Source organism: Cnephaeus nilssonii (genome assembly GCF_951640355.1).
Source record: "Cnephaeus nilssonii genome assembly, chromosome: 10".
NCBI lineage: Eukaryota > Metazoa > Chordata > Mammalia > Chiroptera > Vespertilionidae > Cnephaeus > Cnephaeus nilssonii.
In genome coordinates, this window is record NC_137081.1 from 15,774,197 (window position 1) to 15,791,381 (window position 17,185).

General features: G+C 34.8%; 1 protein-coding gene across 2 annotated transcripts in view; it reads left to right on the forward strand.

The window, feature by feature from the left end:
• The first annotated feature begins 1,037 nt into the window (after positions 1-1,037).
• CPS1 (carbamoyl-phosphate synthase 1) overlaps positions 1,038-17,185 on the forward strand; it is a 120,874-nt gene continuing 104,726 nt past the window's right edge. Inside the window, exons 1-2 of one of the 2 annotated variants that reach the window (XM_079782943.1) lie at positions 1,038-1,087; positions 12,400-12,546. In XM_079782943.1, coding sequence (XP_079639069.1) covers positions 12,421-12,546 — 126 coding nt within the window. In that variant the 5' untranslated portion in view covers positions 1,038-1,087; positions 12,400-12,420. Of the gene's footprint in view, positions 1,088-1,259; positions 1,411-12,399; positions 12,547-17,185 lie in introns of those variants that run through there. The other variant, XM_079782942.1, reaches the window with a different exon arrangement.

The following is a 17,185-nucleotide window of genomic DNA, read 5'->3' on the forward strand; positions in this document are numbered from 1 at the left end:
GCAATGACTTGCCCAGTGTTTAGAGAGGTTATGATATAGAAAGGGTAATTGGCTTGGCTAAGGGATAGAACATGTTTATGACAGAGCCAGGGATAGAATTTACCTCTACTTCTTGACTATTTTAGTATGCTGCACACTTGTTAATAAATAAAATACATTGGGAATAAATCCACATCAGTAGGTTTGTAAAGCTGGAAACTTCCTTCTGAAATTTATTACTGTAAATATTTATCCCTTGCACATAGCACATTTGATGAGATACACCTTTAGGCCAAGTACTCTTTTTTTCATGATCATTAACCTTTCTCAATTTCCTTATGAGAAAATGATGCAGACAAAGGTGAAACATCTCAGCCACTGTGATAGAATGAATTAATGTCAAAGCTCTGTTTTGGGGTTTTGAGTTGACTTCTATAAACACAGTTATGTTTTTCATCCTCATTTGAAGAATAGCTTATACCTTTAATATTAAAAATCCTAACTCTTCTGATTGTTGAGACTTAAACATACGAAAGGAAGATTAATAGGAACCAGGATGCATTGAGTTCTAGAGAAATGTTTTGTAAAATATGTTACTTAACTCTTTATCATTCATACATATTAATATATAAAATATTTTAAAGCCGTAAATTATTTTCAACTGGCTTCAATTAGAGTTTTTCTCATGCTAGTCTGCGTGTATAAATATTCCTTGAAGTAAAAAATTACACCAGGCTTGAAATATAATTGTAATTCAAATTTGGAGCTTATTTCTGCTGGTTTGTTTGAAGTGTGGTGTGCCACTTTGAAGTGTGATACCTACGTGTGTAAGAGAATGGTTGTCACATTTCACCTTGAAATTTATTAAGATATTTAGGACATGTGTTTAGTGAGAAAATATTTTAACTTAGAGATTTTTTTAATCGAATTGAAGTGTCTAGTATATTTCCCCCCACACACTAAGACAGGTGACCTGACGAGGCCTGTAAGCCTATCAGCATTAGACTGTTACCTGTCTCCTGGACTTTGGAGCCATGCATTTTCTTGGCAAGAGATAAGGAAAAGTGCCTCACCTTAGGTCTGGAGAAACACGGAGCCCAGTATCAAGGTAGTGGAGTAGTTATTTTCCCAGACTTAGCGCAGGGTTTTCAAGCCTGAAGAAAAAGATTAACCTCCTTAAAAAAGGACTTTGCTAACTGGGGCCTGGACATGGCAATCCTGTTTCCAGCCATCCTCCGTATAAGCTTTAAAAATCAAAAGTTTGTTTTCTTTGAGTTTGATGTGGCTCATCTTTCCTTAGCTTCTCGTATTCAAGATTTGGAAAAGAAGGAACAGTGGTGAGCTGAGTAATTCACTGGATTCTGATGAGAAATTCTTAAGAAATTTTATTATTCCTGAGTTTGAAGCCCTCATAACTTTAATATAACTTTGGTATGAGCCTTTACTTTTCTCTCTGTGGCTTAGTAATTGTATTTGGGTATTCCTATTGGGTATGATAGTAGATATAGATTTATAAATTCATGGATGTTTAAGGTTTTATTTATGATAAAGCTTGTTTTTTTTAATATATGCCTATGTGTTTATAGCATTCAATATTAATTTAAATTCATTTAAAAATACATTTTAGCATGAATTTTTTTTCTGATTTGTATGTGTTTTTCAGAAAATATTTGTTTTTTTAAAAATAAATTAATGTGAGATTTCATGGTTTATACATTGTCTTTATGGTAACGCATGCAGTAGATAATTACAATTTTACTCTAGCTAATTTGACCAGTGTTGATCTTGAGACCCACTGGCCAAAATTGGCTGGTGAAAAAGTGTGCTTATTTCTGTAGGCTTGAGAAGTTGTTGGATCTGAAGTGGCTCCTAGGGTGAGGATCAACTTCTTTGGGAGATGAGAGATGACATGAGGGTAATTTACTTTGCATTAACAGGTGGTCACATTTCATCCTGTGAAAGCTGCTGCAAAGGAATATTGACTTGGCCTGTTATGCGTGGATCTTATGAATCTTGAGTTTCTTAGACCTTCAGCTCTTTATGTTATTATTGAATGGTGAGGGTAGAAAATTTATGTCATGTTTCTTTTTAAGACTAACTTTGAAAGGTTTTTCAAAAGTGAAATTTTGGGGGGCAAGTTTGCGTTTGAGTCTTGTTTCTATTATAGAATTTAGCACCATGTTGGCATACAAAAGGCCTTCAATAAATACTGAACGAAGGAATTGGACAATTAATTATCACTTATGGTCTATGGGAGGTCACAGTCGCTACTATTTCCAACCTATTGGTAGAAAATAGAGACAAAGAAGAAACTAATTTAGGATCACACAACATGAATGAGACATAAAAGAGTAGTTGTGCAAAAGTGTATATATTATATTTTTAACTTTGCACTGTAGTCCATATGCAGTATGGAGCTATTTAATGATTTTATTCAGTGTATGAAATAAGAATATGTGATTCAACTTAACTGTATGGTGCAAATAAGATGTTCAAAAAGTTCATAAAGAAAGTATGATTTCACATAGATGGCTGTGAAGAATTAACAGGCTATAGAAATGAGAAATTAACAAAAAGTATGATTTCACATAGATGGCTGTGAAGAATTAACAGGCTATAGAAATGAGAAATTAACAAAATGACATTGAGAAAATTAACAAATGTTCGGCCTCAAGTTTCTTCATAAGGTAAAATAGTGCAGCATTGTACATCAATTATTTCTCATAGTTTATTTTATCAACTCCATTTTATAAAGACAAAGCTTCAGTAGACAGAAGTTGTGTGGCCTTTGACCCTGTTGGCAATGTGTCAAGTCATGTGAGATTCATTTGTATGTTTTAAATGTATTGTTTTATAGTTGCACATTACTCATTTGACTTCTTTCTTTTTTTGTTCTTTGTATCTTACCCTAAGTATTTTCTCTGATGAAATAGTGTGGCAGGGTGAGGAAGAGAAGAGAAAAAAAAGTAGTCAGAATGGAGAGTACTGATATTTGATTTTAGATAGAGAAAGCTGAAGGGTAGTAGAAGAACATCCCAGGAGAGCTAGACTCCAGTCTCTGCTAGGAGTCTGGCTTGACCTTCAGTGTTAATTGTTTTTAGATTTTATAGGTCTGTGCCTTGATTTATTATTGTATCATTGTGAAATAACTGTATGTCTTCCCTTCAGGCTTTATGGACTATCTTGACCTATTACATTCCCTGCCCCATATCCTACATGCTGAACCGAAGATTACTTATAAACCCCTAAAAGTGAAAATAATAGTTAAAAAAAATGATGGTGCTCAATGGGCGGATTTGCTGATTTTTTTTTTCAGTTACATTTTATTTAAATGTAAACATTTTTTTTTAAAAAGCATTCCCTTTTTGAAAGGGTGATGTTCACTGAAATTTATTCTGGACTCTAAACAGAGTTAGCTGGAAAGACAGTTTACAAAAAGTGCATACGATGCAGGGACTTTAATTTGAGGTTATTAAAAATTTTTATTCTCAGAATTGAGTTCTGTTTTCTCAGATATTTCAATTTACTTTTCAGTATTATCAGGATAAGTATTGTGATACCTTTACAATAAGGAAATTCCTTCTTTTTCTTACCCCGTGTATTAAAAATAAAAGTAAAATGAGAGCTATATAGTCTAGTGGCTAGCAGTTCATTTTGTATACTGTTCACAGAATGATCATTAATTACCTCTTATTTGCATGTGAATGGGGAAATTAAACTATATGCCTGAAAGGCCTTCAGTTGAAGGTTTCAGTAACTTTCATTAGGTTTTAAGTCTTCAGAACTTATATAAATAGAAAAATAAGAAAAAAATGTTCTACTAAAAGATCTGTGTTTTATTTAAAGGTTTATCACATAATTTATCTAGAGGACATACAATTCTATTTATGAATATGGAGAAGTGGATATATTTTTAAGAAAAATCCTTGGTTTGGATTGAGAGAAGCAATATTTTATAACTAACCAGTGTCCCTGAAAACCCTGTATCTATCTTTGTATTGTTATAATAGGGAAATGTTGATTAATTAATCAAGTACTAATTCACCTTGTTAATTAATGGTAGAAAAATGACATTTATGGATGACATTTTGAGTCACGGTCTTTAATAACTTGAGGAATGCTGTTACCATTTTTAGTACAACTATTATTCTAACCTGATAAGCTTTCCGTTTTCCAAGTTACACATTGGTGTACCATTCTGAGTAACATCATACTAATAATTCTCCCATTACACAACTTTATTTATTTCATTTGTATTACTTTTTACAATATGTCTGATCATTCTTTTTATAGGAGCTTTATTATTACTGTTTGACTTCAACTACTAATCCCAGTCAATTAACTTTTAAAAGCAAATTTTCAAAACCTTGACACAGTTCTCAACTTTCTAGTACTTAATTCTTTGCTTTTTCAGTCCACAGAGTTTTCAAGAATATTTTCTGAAAATAATCAACTCCCTAATCCAAGTTGAATTAGCAAAGAATATTACATATTTTCCTCTTCTTATGAGCTGAGGATGATCTTGATGAGGTCAAGTATAGGCTAAAAATAGATGTCATGAAATAAACACTACCAGAATAAAACATGGAATTCTTTGACACCAAGGGAGTGTCAGGAGTTGAAATCCAAGTTGGCATTTTTGACTGTTTATTACAAGTTTGTAGAATTCAAGAACCAGGATTTTTTTCCCCCCCCTCTTTTTCTTTCTCCCCACCTTGGTCTCCTTTTTGTTTTTCTTTTTTTCTCTCTAGAACATTACTTTGTTTCAAAAATTTTAACCTCAGTAAAATTTAAAAAGGCACCATGCCTTTCAATAACTCAACTCAGAACTCCCCAAATCTGGACAAAGAAATAGCAGTATGGGTCATTCATAGAAACTTGCAATAATGTTTTAGTAAGGATGAAACTTAACTGTTTGTGAGGGTAGTGGTCTGATTGCTAGGAGGACGGAATACAACTTCCTGGACCATGTTCCTCTGAAAAGAGGCGGCCATGGAAGAAATCAAATGTAATATAACAAATGTAATATAAAAAGGGGTGGAGTAGGAATGTGCGTGGGTGACTTGTTTTTAATTTAAAAAAAAGTCTACGTCATTTGAATGTAACCTGCTGTCCCTTACTTCATGAAGTCGGTAACTTTAAAACACATTGCACAAGTTGCTTCTCTGTGATCATCAAATATGTTTAATTTAATGAGGGTCCAATACTCTTCTACCACATGACCTAGATTATAATAGATAAACCCTCCTCGTGGCCAGAGTTGCTCTTTAGAATCTTGCAAAATCATCTGTGTTATCTCTTTGCAAAAGTTAAAAAAAACAAGCCCTTCAGAGCTGCCTGTTCTGTTGAGCACATTAGAAGATGGTTTTGTTGCAGTGATAATCATTGAGCAAAAAGGCTGATGAGTTAAATTCTTAAAGCTTTTTCTTAGAAGTATTTTACTACTTAGAGTGACAAGGGCCTAATGATTTAGTCATTTCATTTATGAAGCTTATGTTTTGAGTATGGTAAGCCAAAGTTTAAGAAGATTTTTAGGTCAACACTAAGTGTAGAGTTAGATTTATGTAATTGGTAGTTCTTTCACCAATTGTTCCATCATTTAAAATGTATTTTTATTTGAAATGTAATTATTCAGAACTTACATTCCTATAGCTATTTCTACTAAAGGCTTTAGATCTAGTATTAAATTATTCAAGAACAATGAGATGGCTTTGCCTCATTTAGATGTTTCTTATATCTATAAAACAAAGGAATTAGGAAAGATCATTTTAAAGATTCCTTTCAGCTAACTACATTTTTTATATTCTCTGTTTGTCTGATGAGAATTTAAGCAGTAATTAAAAGTTTTCCAATTTTCTATGAAGCATCTTTTCAGCAGAAAACAATTCTGTTTCCTGATTTACAGAGACTGATACACAGAAAGTACTCAAAATTAATACTTCCTTAAATAGTTATTATTATTATTGTTATTTTTAGTAATTATATACTTTATATATGACCAACCATGAACATTCCATGGCACTTAATTATTCAGATTCTGGAATAAGTAACTTTAAGCAATATTATATAAGATAGAAAAATATAAAATATCCTTTGCTATTTTGAATAAATCCAGCTAAATCAGTTAGCCAGCTGGAAGTATGGCTCCCAGGCCAATCAGTTCTACCAGGTAGATTAGTAAAAATAATTTATAGTTTTACTTCTATATTATTCTTCATTTCTTATGTTATCTTAATTTAAACATAATAAATCAGAGAAGTTATCGATTCTTCTCTTATTTGATTTTACTGGTTAAATTTTTCTTTTTGCCAGGCAATATAATATTTTTTAGTTTTACTACCTCTAGAGTCACATATTCTTCCTATCAAATTTGATCTTAACCAGCCTTTGACATGCTGGAAAGAACATAGATGTTGGCTAAGAGTTGAGTTCTGATCTTGGCTTTGTAAATTATTAGTTGTGTGGTCTTGATTTGGAACTCACCATCGTTATTTGTGCGATAGGGATAGTATTAGTTAAATTCAGTTGAGGGATTCCTTTTAAGATTAGCAAATGAATCATGCCAAGTGCCTAAATCAGTAGGTAACACTCTGTGGGTGAGCAACATATGTCAAGTACCCCAACTTTCAGGAGGAATCATATTTATCATCATTGGAGCCATTAAAATTTGTTTATTTAAATACCTATTTGCACTAACTGGCATAATAGCAAGTGGTGTATTTATTTCTCCACATAGATATATGTTAATATATTGTGGTTTATAAATTTAAATACTTTAGCTTCTATTGTAGGGTTTTTCTTAGTTATTACACAAGGATTTCCTCTTTTTTCCAATCCTTTCAGGAAGATTGAAAGATTTGATTAGTAGTCCTAAATGACATGATTTTAAATTTTAGTCATCTCAGGGTCAAAATTCCATTTTTAGTATTTTAAGTTATCTAATATTTAAAATTCTAGTAAACCTTGTGTTTTTCTTAATTTTCACTCTTAATTTTGCTTTTTTATGTATGGCTTTAATGATTATAACTTACTCTGAGTAACTTTGGGCAGCTTGCTACACTGTATGACTACCTATGGGTTTTGGCCTATTTCCACATAATCCTCCACAACTTGCATTTGAAGCTTGTTTTTTTGTCCTTTTTGGGCTAACTTCCACGTGACCTCACTTTGCTTGCACTTTGTGTTTGACTACGACTTCAGTTTGCCAAGGTCACTGAATTCTGAACCAACTCTTTAAGGCATTGTCCACTCTGATCTCATCCTACACAACAAGCTTGTTTTACTCACCGGCTAATATGTCCTCTTGCATTTATATGTTCTTTAGCAAAGATGTATGCACCTAATCATGATCTAGAAAATATATTCAATGCTTTTGAATAAAGGTCAATTGCATCTAACATTTCCACTTAGTCTAGTAATTGCCTCTTTTTTAAGGAAGAAATTAGTACAAGATTTATTCTTTATAAACACATGTCTCTCTTTAAGGTTTTCAAGTGGGGGTCGTATACGTTATAGCTTTTTTTAATTATCCTAGTATATAAATTACATGTGCTTTGGATTTTTATGTTTGAAACCATTTTTACTAGGTCTCTTCAGCTTTATTTTTCAACTACCTTTGTTTCACTTCAACCACTCTGTATGTTATCAAATGTTAGATTGACAAGCACATTCATGAAAATTGGTTCCTCAATTTCTATCCCTCAAAATACCAATTGGATCTTAATGAATATGTCTCACTTGATTGGATTTCCAAAGACTTCAGATTATTTAAAAACCACATCATCTAACAGCTTGACATCTATCTATTATCATTATTGATGAATCTTCTCCTTGGTCAAACTTTATATGAGGAAATCTTCTACCAGATTCTGCTAGTTTTTGTGGTGGGGGAAAATATATGCCATTTATGTGCATACAAATCTACACCCTTTTCCCTTAAAGAGTAGCCCTTTTTTGTCCATATCCTCATTTAAGACAGTGCTCCTTGTTATATTAAGCTAATATAACTCAGAATTAACCACAATAATCACTTCTACCTTTTATATTCCATTTTCATGCATCTATGCTCAAACACAAAAATAGCTTTCTTTTTTTGAAGGGTTGCTTCACCTTCTTTTACTCTGAATTTATTTGCTTTCCAGATATACCTTGCTTCTTGCTTTAAATTTACCTCTTTAATACTTACCTGGCAGGGGAGATAAAGTGATAACGAAGGTAGTTTTTTTCGGGGCGAGGCTTATCCATTGCACTCCGAATGTACTGACCCCTGCGATTTCCCCAAATGTGGGAAACTCGACTGCATAATTTGTGGTAGTGGGGGGGGGGTATTTTTTACCTCTTTAAAATAGCCTTTCATAGAATTATTAATTGACTCTTCTCTTTTCCTATTCCTAAGTATCTTTATTTCATCTTATATTCACCTGGAAGAGTTTTATTTCCTTCACTTAAATAAACATCATTGATCAGGCAGAAACTTCATATAGAGGAATTCATCCATCCCTTCCATCATTTCCTCAGAAGCATCTCTTGAATGTTTTCTGTATTGAAGACTTTTTGATAGATGCATCACTAAGAATTGTCTCTGATTCATTACCTCGCAAGACACACTTCGAGAGGGCAGTTGGCAGTTTCTGTACCTTTCAAGAAGGAATAGCTAACACCATTATTTTCACTTTATTCCAAAACATGAGGCTTTTATTCTCCAGGATGAGCAATTTTCCCCAATTGGTAGCAGGCTTCTCCTTGCTCATGTCAATGGATTGTCCAAATGAAGAGGAGACAAATACAGGCTGTCAATCAGGTTGCTTTATGTTTCCTTTTTAGAGGATTATTAACATAAATAGATTAATAGGAACAAAAATATGGAAAAAAAGAAGAAATAGTGCTAATTAAAAGCATATGAAAGTATGTGACTTCAATAACAATTTAAATGAAAACTAATTATCGTGTTTTTTTGTGTGTTCAAAGAAGCAAATAAAAGATAACTAATGTTGGTGAGAATGTATCAAAAGGGACACTCATATATTATGATTGATATCTACATGGGCACACTTTCTTTGGAAATAAATTTGGTAATATTTATCAAATATTGATATTGATATGCATTGTACAATAGAAACAATGAAAATGGAATATGTTGCAGCCATTTCAATTAAAGTTTTAAAAGAACATGTAATGCCAGGCCAGCATGGCTCAGTGGTTGAGCATTGATCTATGAACCTAGAGGTCACAGTTTGATTCCCAGTCAGGGTATATGCCCAGGTTGCAGGCTCCATCCCAAGTGTGGGGCATGCAGGAGGCAGCCAATCAATGGTTCTGTCTCATCATTGATGTTTCTATCTCTCTCTCCCTCTCCCTTTATCTCTGAAATAAATGAAAATATATTTAAAAAATAAAAGAACATGTAATAACATTGAACATACTTATAATAGTATCTCATGAAAACATAATGAAAGTTAATCACACTTTTCAAAATTATGACCTGTGCATACAAATAAATGCTAAAGAAAAACACACTAACTTATTAGCAAAGGTTATGTTTGAAGGGTGGGCTATTATCTATTTTTCTGTATTTTCCAAATTTCTTTAATATCAAATGAAAACAAACACTACTTTGTACTTGATATAGTACCATTTTGAATACTAGATATCCCAATAATAAAGTAATTAAATTAATTGCTCTTAGGGATTTGGAAGGCTGAATGCTTTCATTCCTCTAAAGAAATGATAAATTATGATGTTAGTTAAGGATACTTCTCTCTCTGCCCCTCCTCTCTTTATATATGCATACATATACATATGTATGTATAATCTATGATATACACATAAATACATATATTCATCTCTTTATATATTCAAGGAATTTTCCAATTTATGAAAGAAATAGAATATTTTTTAGCATTAAATTAAAAACTACCAGAATGTTATTTACCCCATCAAAATCGAGAAAAACAACGTTTAGCTTTAATTTTAGTTTTCTTTAGTTTAGTTTTAGTTTTCTACATAGGATTGTGCAGAGAAAAGTAACCCAATCCTGCAACTATGATAAATGTTAATAGAAAAGAGGGGCTAAATTTATATGTAATATGTTGCTTTTTTGAGTGAGTGACTTATAAGATTAGAGAACCTTTAATGGCCTGGCTCTTACAAAACGCATTTCAAATGCACTGATTTCCTCAGCCCCTGTGTGTGTGTGGGTGTATAGGCATCACCCTGCCTAATTGTGTGCAGCTTATGTGAAGAGAGGACCACGTAAATACAATCAGAGGAAATAAAACCAATTCAAATTAAAAATACTTTTAAAAAATGCTTTGAAAAAGTGTCTTTAATCAAAGTGAAATTTTTTCACTAAATTTTTCATGTCAGACTTAAATGTCACTACTAATTAAGTCCTATCACCTCATCCTTTTGGTCTATCCTAATGTAAACTTCCTCACTAATATAATAATTTGTTTTCCAGTTTGGTTGTAGATTTCAGTCTGTTCCCAACTGTCATATTTAATAAAAGCACAGACAATAAAGGGAGGAAATATACTACAATGTTCATTGCATGAGTACTTCTGGGTTATGGGACCATGATTTAAATTTATTTTGCATTAGAATTTTTTAAAAATAATAAGTAGATGCCATTTTTCTAATTTGGGAAAGGCAAGTCTCAATATATATATGATGAGACCAAGGCTTAACCTAGAATTGCACTGAGCCAGTAAATACTGTTTCTAAGTCTTTAATTGTCTAAATTGGGAGTTTTCTTTCTGACAGTTTTTCCCCTCCAATTCATTTTTTATCATCTTTTATATAAATTTCACCTTTGTTCAAAGCACTTCTGTAAGTACCACAAACATTATTTATGGATTAAGGGCAACCATTTTAAGGCATGCAGTCTTCCATGTTATGATTTCTATTCACTTCCCTACCCTATACCATGCATTTAGGCTTTATTGGACTGTTTCAGAGCTTTTTAAAACATATGCCATAGGATTTCATGTGTTTATGCTGTTGCTCATGCCATCCCTTCTGTTATTCTTCCCTCTGTCTACTTGGTATACTCGTACGCATCCTTCAGGATAGCATGGTTCAACACAACCCCACACTTAAATTTTACTGCACATGAACAAGGGAGTTTATTTATTTTTTTCATTGTATTTGGACACCCTACCATAACATTACCTATTTTATTCATTACTTATATACATTAGAGTAGACTGTTTTTTCAGTTTTCTATCACCAGGAGCTGTGATAGAAAGTGGTTTGGATTTGGAGAGTATTTATACATGAATACAACAAGTAAGACAGATGATTGAACTTCAACTTAGTTCTTTTTTTAAAAACCCATCCTCATCCTCTACCCCCTAGTTCTAGCACTCATCCTATGTCAGTAAAAGTTACAATCTCTATGTCATTTTATGTCAACTTTTCCGTGTTGGGAGGCCCTAGGAGGGAGCCTTTATTTCTTGGCCTCCTTTGCAAAGTATCAAAGGAAAATGCTGCAGTATTTCCTGATCTACATAGACACATGACAAGTGAGAGCTTCCCCCCAGCCAATGAGAACCTTTGCCTGCCGGATCAACCATGGGATTGAAGGGCTAAATTATGAATTTCAACTCAGCTGAAACACGAATGCTCAAGTTTTAAGAAATTTATATGTAACATTTTAATAATTAAAAATCCTTTTTAAAAATTAAAATCAATGTTTGCCATTGTTTCCTACACTTACATATCTGACACTTGAGAGGGATTTAAATAGGCTGCTTTGCTCCAGTTGTGTTTTACTTACTATTACCGATTGCTTTAAAATTTGGAACACAGAACTTTATGAACCCAAAAGATCAAAATGAAAACGAAAACAATATTTTTACTCTCTATTTGTGGAGAAAAGTCTCTTCTGACGTCCTTCTTGGCTTTATGTGATTCCACTGTCTTTTTCCAAGCAGAAAATGGCAAGTCTTCAGGTTTCTTTAGAAGTCCAACATTTTTTTTTGAGGCAAATTAGGCATCACATCGAATACAAGTACAAAGCCTTTGATCCTTGGCGTTATGAGAAAGTTGCTACTCTTTAGGGTGAGATGTCTAAGGTTGTCTAGGTCATTTATTCAGCTGCATAAGCAATTCCTTTGATGGATGACTGGTTTTCTACAACACTAGCATTATTTCAGCAGGAGAAGGTAGTGTTTGATGTTTTGCAATTCGTATTACATGTCCATAGAACATCTCTGGGCATTACCTTGGGAGGAGGGGTTAAGAGAAGGAGGAGCTGTGGCTGAAGACATTTAATAACAGAATGAATGGAAATTCAAAGATCCCTGTGCAGTCAGCCCTCAGCACCTGACTGTACTCCCCTCTCCCCAGCTTTCTTTCGCATTAATTAAAAATATTACAACAAAATTCTCATAACATATATGTAATTTCATTTAATTTTAGTCACAAATCAACATCTTCAAAATGACGAGGATTTTGACAGCTTGCAAAGTAGTGAAGACCCTGAAGACTGGTTTTGGCTTTACCAATGTGACCGCACAACATCAATGGAAATTTTCAAGACCTGGCGTTAGGCTCCTTTCTGTCAAGGTAATATTCTCATATTCATTGCTTCTGATAAAATTGTATGGCATGTAGCTTAGTGTGAAGCAAATATTTGAATGTAGTTCTGAAATGTTAACTTATTAATATTTACTTTACCATAGAACCTACTGATTTACCTGATGCTTATTTTTATCTGCTCTGAGTAAAAATACAGCAATATTCACACACTACAAAAAGGAGGGTCACAATTCCTGTTAACATGTAAACTGTAAGTGTTCTGTTTAGAAGGCAAATAGTTTAAAAGCTTTTAGGGCTCTGTGTGTGCCCAGACACTACTGCTCACAGTTTGGGTTCAAACATGGGGTTGCTTTTATCCATGAGCCACATGATGGTGTGTTAAGCCCCTGTTCTATATTGTCTCACTGTAAACTTTTTATCTTTTCAAATCTCTTCTTTTCTCAGAAAATGTTTGAAAGGAAAATATCTGATACTTGCAGATCTTCTTGTAGACAATGATTTTTCCTTTTTCCTCTTAGTCCTTCTTTAGAAGGCCAAGTTTATGAGTTTTAGTTTGCAGAGTAAGACAGAGACAGTTAGCAGCTGATAATTCTGTTCCTCTGAGTGTATATATAACTGAAGAGCAGGTCCAGGAAGGGGACATTAAGTGCTCTTCCTTGCCCTGACCCCTGAATTATGAGAGTTCACCACGCTTCTGTTCCTTTCTGTACCTTTGTGAAGACATTTATTACCAGAGAAGTCTGAAACTACTCCATGGGAACTTTGACAATGCAAATCACCTGTTGTGAATATAAAGCTGGAGTAATCTCAGTAGTTCCTTAGTAGTAAGAGCTATGAAAAGTGAAGTAGAAAAAAACCCCAGATAATTTCTCTCAGTGGATATAAAATTAGGTTGTAATATTTTTAAGTATTCTTCTTATACTTTATATGTCCACTGGGTTGACTAAAAGTCCTTCAAATGGTTCAACAGATTCTACTGCTTAGGTTGCTCCAGTCAGGGTTCAATATGGTTGTAACTGAGTGACATCTGTAGTGTTTAGCAATGCCCATAGATTCTTATGGCCTCCACTGACAGGAATGGGGAAGGGACAGGAGTAAAAGGAAAGGAAAAGAGAGAGACAGACAGAAAGAGACAGGAGGTAAGGAGTGAGAGGTGGGAGGTGAGGGTGGGAGAGGGCAGAGACACGCGCGCGCACAAACACAGAGAGAAAAGTAAGTCAAGATCTCAGTATAAAGTATTAAAAAATCTACCATTTTAAATTAAGAAACCCAGGAACAACTATTTTTTTTTAAATTCAGGTTAGTTGTAATAAGAGAGCAGAAAGGAGAAATGTTCTAAAACATCACCAAAGACACAGTGAGGAGCTATAAGCTATGAGAGTATCTGGTTTCAGTTCAGTGTGAGTGATATGTCAAAGATACTCATATATAACTTCAAAGAGAATAAATAGTAATGAGAACAATATTGCCTAGAGTTAGATTGTGGAAGGTATGCTGCTCTCAGGTCAATAAACACTGGCCTCTACTGGTTGCCTTTCAATGTCTTTGGAGGTCACTCTCCCCTTGGCGACAGAGAGGGTGGGTTTGATAATAGCAGTGACACATGTGTACTTTTATGTGGCCCTCCCTTGCATAATTGTTTGTGGCTAATATTTATATAGACAGCTATATTTCACTTATCAGAAGAGCAACAAATTTCAAGGTGCCCAAATTTAAAAACAATTTGATATGGCCCTGGCCAATGTTGCTCAATGATTACAGCATTGGCCTGCTCACTGAATGGCTGTGGGTTTGATTCTAGTCAAGGGCATGTACCTGGGTTGCAAATTTGATCCCCGGCCCCAGATAGGGCATGTGCAGGAGGCAACCAATTGAAGTGTCTCTTTCACATCAATGTTTCTCTCTCTCCTCTCCCTCTCTCCCTGCCTTCCACTCTAAAAATCAATGGGAAAAAATATCCTTAGGTGAGATTAACAAAACAAACAAACAAATAAAAAAGAATTTGATATTAAAGATATACATGATCAACCACTGTAAAATATTAAAATATGAAGGTTTTAGAAACCATAATCTCTTTCTGTTAGTAGTGTAAGATGTTCAGTGCTCATTATTACATTCAGCCAATTGTAGTTGATTTGGATTCTAATCCCTTCTCTGCATTTATCAATGCTCTAAACTTGGTTAAGTCATATATTCTCTTCAAACCTAAATTTTATCATCAGTGTGTGGAAATGATTCTTTATTCAAAAGATTGTGTGACCTTCACACATGATCAGTACTTAAAAATCTATAAAATACTTTAAAAGCAAAACTGGATAATTGAAAAAATAAATTCTGTTCTATGCCTTTCAGTAGGATTTAGTAGAGAGTTAAATCAGAGTTTTTTCATGTTATTCGTGGGCTACACATCCACAAATGACAAGATATATGATACAATTTCTCAAATACTTATAGTGGTGATTTTTTTCACCTTTGCTTTATATAAAACCTATCTTTAGGAAGATATCCTCCTATCTAATAAAAGAGTAATATGCAAATTGACCATCACTCCAACACACAAGATGGCTGCCCCCAAGTGGTCAAAGATGGCTGCCCCCATGTGGTCAAAGATGGCTGCCCCCATGTGGACACAAGATAGCCGCCACAAGATGGCCAGCAGGGGAGGGCAGTTGGGAGGGATCAGGCCAGCAGGGGAGGGCAGTTGGGAGGGACCAGGCCTGCAAGGGAGGGCAGTTGGGGGCGATCAAGCCTGCAGGGGAGGGCAGTTAGGAGTGACCAGGCTGGCAGAGGAGGGAAGTTGGGAGTGACCGGGCCTGCAGGGAAGGGCAGTTGGGGGGGACCCAGGCCTGCAGGGGAGAGCAGTTGGGGGGGACCAGGCCTGCAGGGGAAGGCAGTTAGGGGTGACCAGGCCTGCAGGGGAGGGCAGCTAGGGGCAAGCAGGCTGGCAGGGGAGCAGTTAGGCATCAATCAGGCTGGCAGGGGAGTGGTTAGGGGGTGATCAGGCTGGCATGCAGAAGCAGTTAGGGGCAATCAGGAAGGCAGGGAGGCGTGCAGTTGGGAGCCAATAGTCCTGGATTGTGAGTAAATGATGTCTGACTTCGTTTAGGCCTGATCCTACTGGGATCAGGTCGAAATGGGCAGTCGGACATCCCTCGAGGGGTCCCAGATTGGAGAGGGTGCAGGCTGGGCTGAGGGACAACCCCCCCCCCCCCCCCCCACCATGCACAAATTTTGTGCACCGGGCCTCTAGTTGCTTATAATGAATTAGACTCAAAGATTATGAAGCAAATATTTTTTCCACAATGGTGAATTCATTTCCAAAAGGTAGGAGGTACAACCTAATATCCTATTTTATTCACTCATTAATTAATTATTTGACAAGTAAACATGAAACTTTTATCCTGATAGTATACAGATGGAAAAATAAGTGGAAATAAATAGTTAATGTAGATAGTCTCTGATTTCAAGAAACTTACAAATTTAAAACTCTGAGTTCACAAGTCTTGGAAAGTAGCCAAGAATAAACGGTTTTGTTTTTACTTGCAAATGACTTTGGAAATTGAAGTTATTAAATTAGAAAGGTTAAGCTCCCTATGAATAGAAAAGGGTCCAATAAATACTGCTTCTAACATTAATCCACTTATTTTTAAAAATTGTGACTTGTGTTACAATTAAGGCAGGAACCTAACTGTCTAAATATCCTTGTCTCTGGCACTTCAGATACAAATCAGTCACAGAAATCATTATTATCTTTGAAAGGTTTTCATTTTGTAAGATATTATATTCTGATTCTATCATAGAAGTATCTATTTAGCTCAGTCTTGAGGAGCTATTGTGATTTGATTAGAATTGGCAACTACAAAAACTCCTATAATTAGAACCATTTAGTTATATTGTAGTAGCTTCAAAGACATTCACAGAAAATAGATTTTATTGTTATATTGGAGCCTCTGTACATTGTAGGGGTGGGATACGGGTATGATTATCACACACTTTAAAAAATAACTGTATTATACTTTTACTAAAGATAGGTTTTAGGACTGGATTTCATCCATGATAACCCAAATTATTGAAATAATAAATTAATGTTCAAATCCCAAGTGAGCTGTTGCAGAATTAGTTGGAATAGATGAGCAACTTTACATATTTTTGTTGGACAATATTTCTTTAAATTGGAGATGGCCTCTTTTTTGAACATTTTCATTTATGTACTCCACTTTTCATAGCCCTCTTTCTAAAGTATAGACTCATTTGTTTGTCATCAACAGATATTTTGAACTTCTTGCCATGAAATCTTTGAAAAAGCAATAGCTGAACAGAGCTTAGACTAGGGTGGAGGAGTGAGATAGCTAAGTGCAATATGGAAGGAGGCTCTCGCTACCAGGACCAAGGATGCCTTTCTTCCATGTTGCATCTGAGGCACCTCACTTGCCTCACCCTAGTCCCAGCCCTGGGTCAGAAACTAAGGACTCAGGTGAGGGCAATGCCCAAAGAACTGGCACTAGTCTTGGCCTCATGCTTCCCTCTCTTGCTGATGATGCCTGGAGTTTCTATGTAACCATGCTTAGCCAGACTTACTGCTGTTTTAAAGGCTAATTTAGAACCCACTTTTGTGGAAATAGAGAACATTCCTCTGCCCTCACATCCTCTTTAGAAATTCTTAATA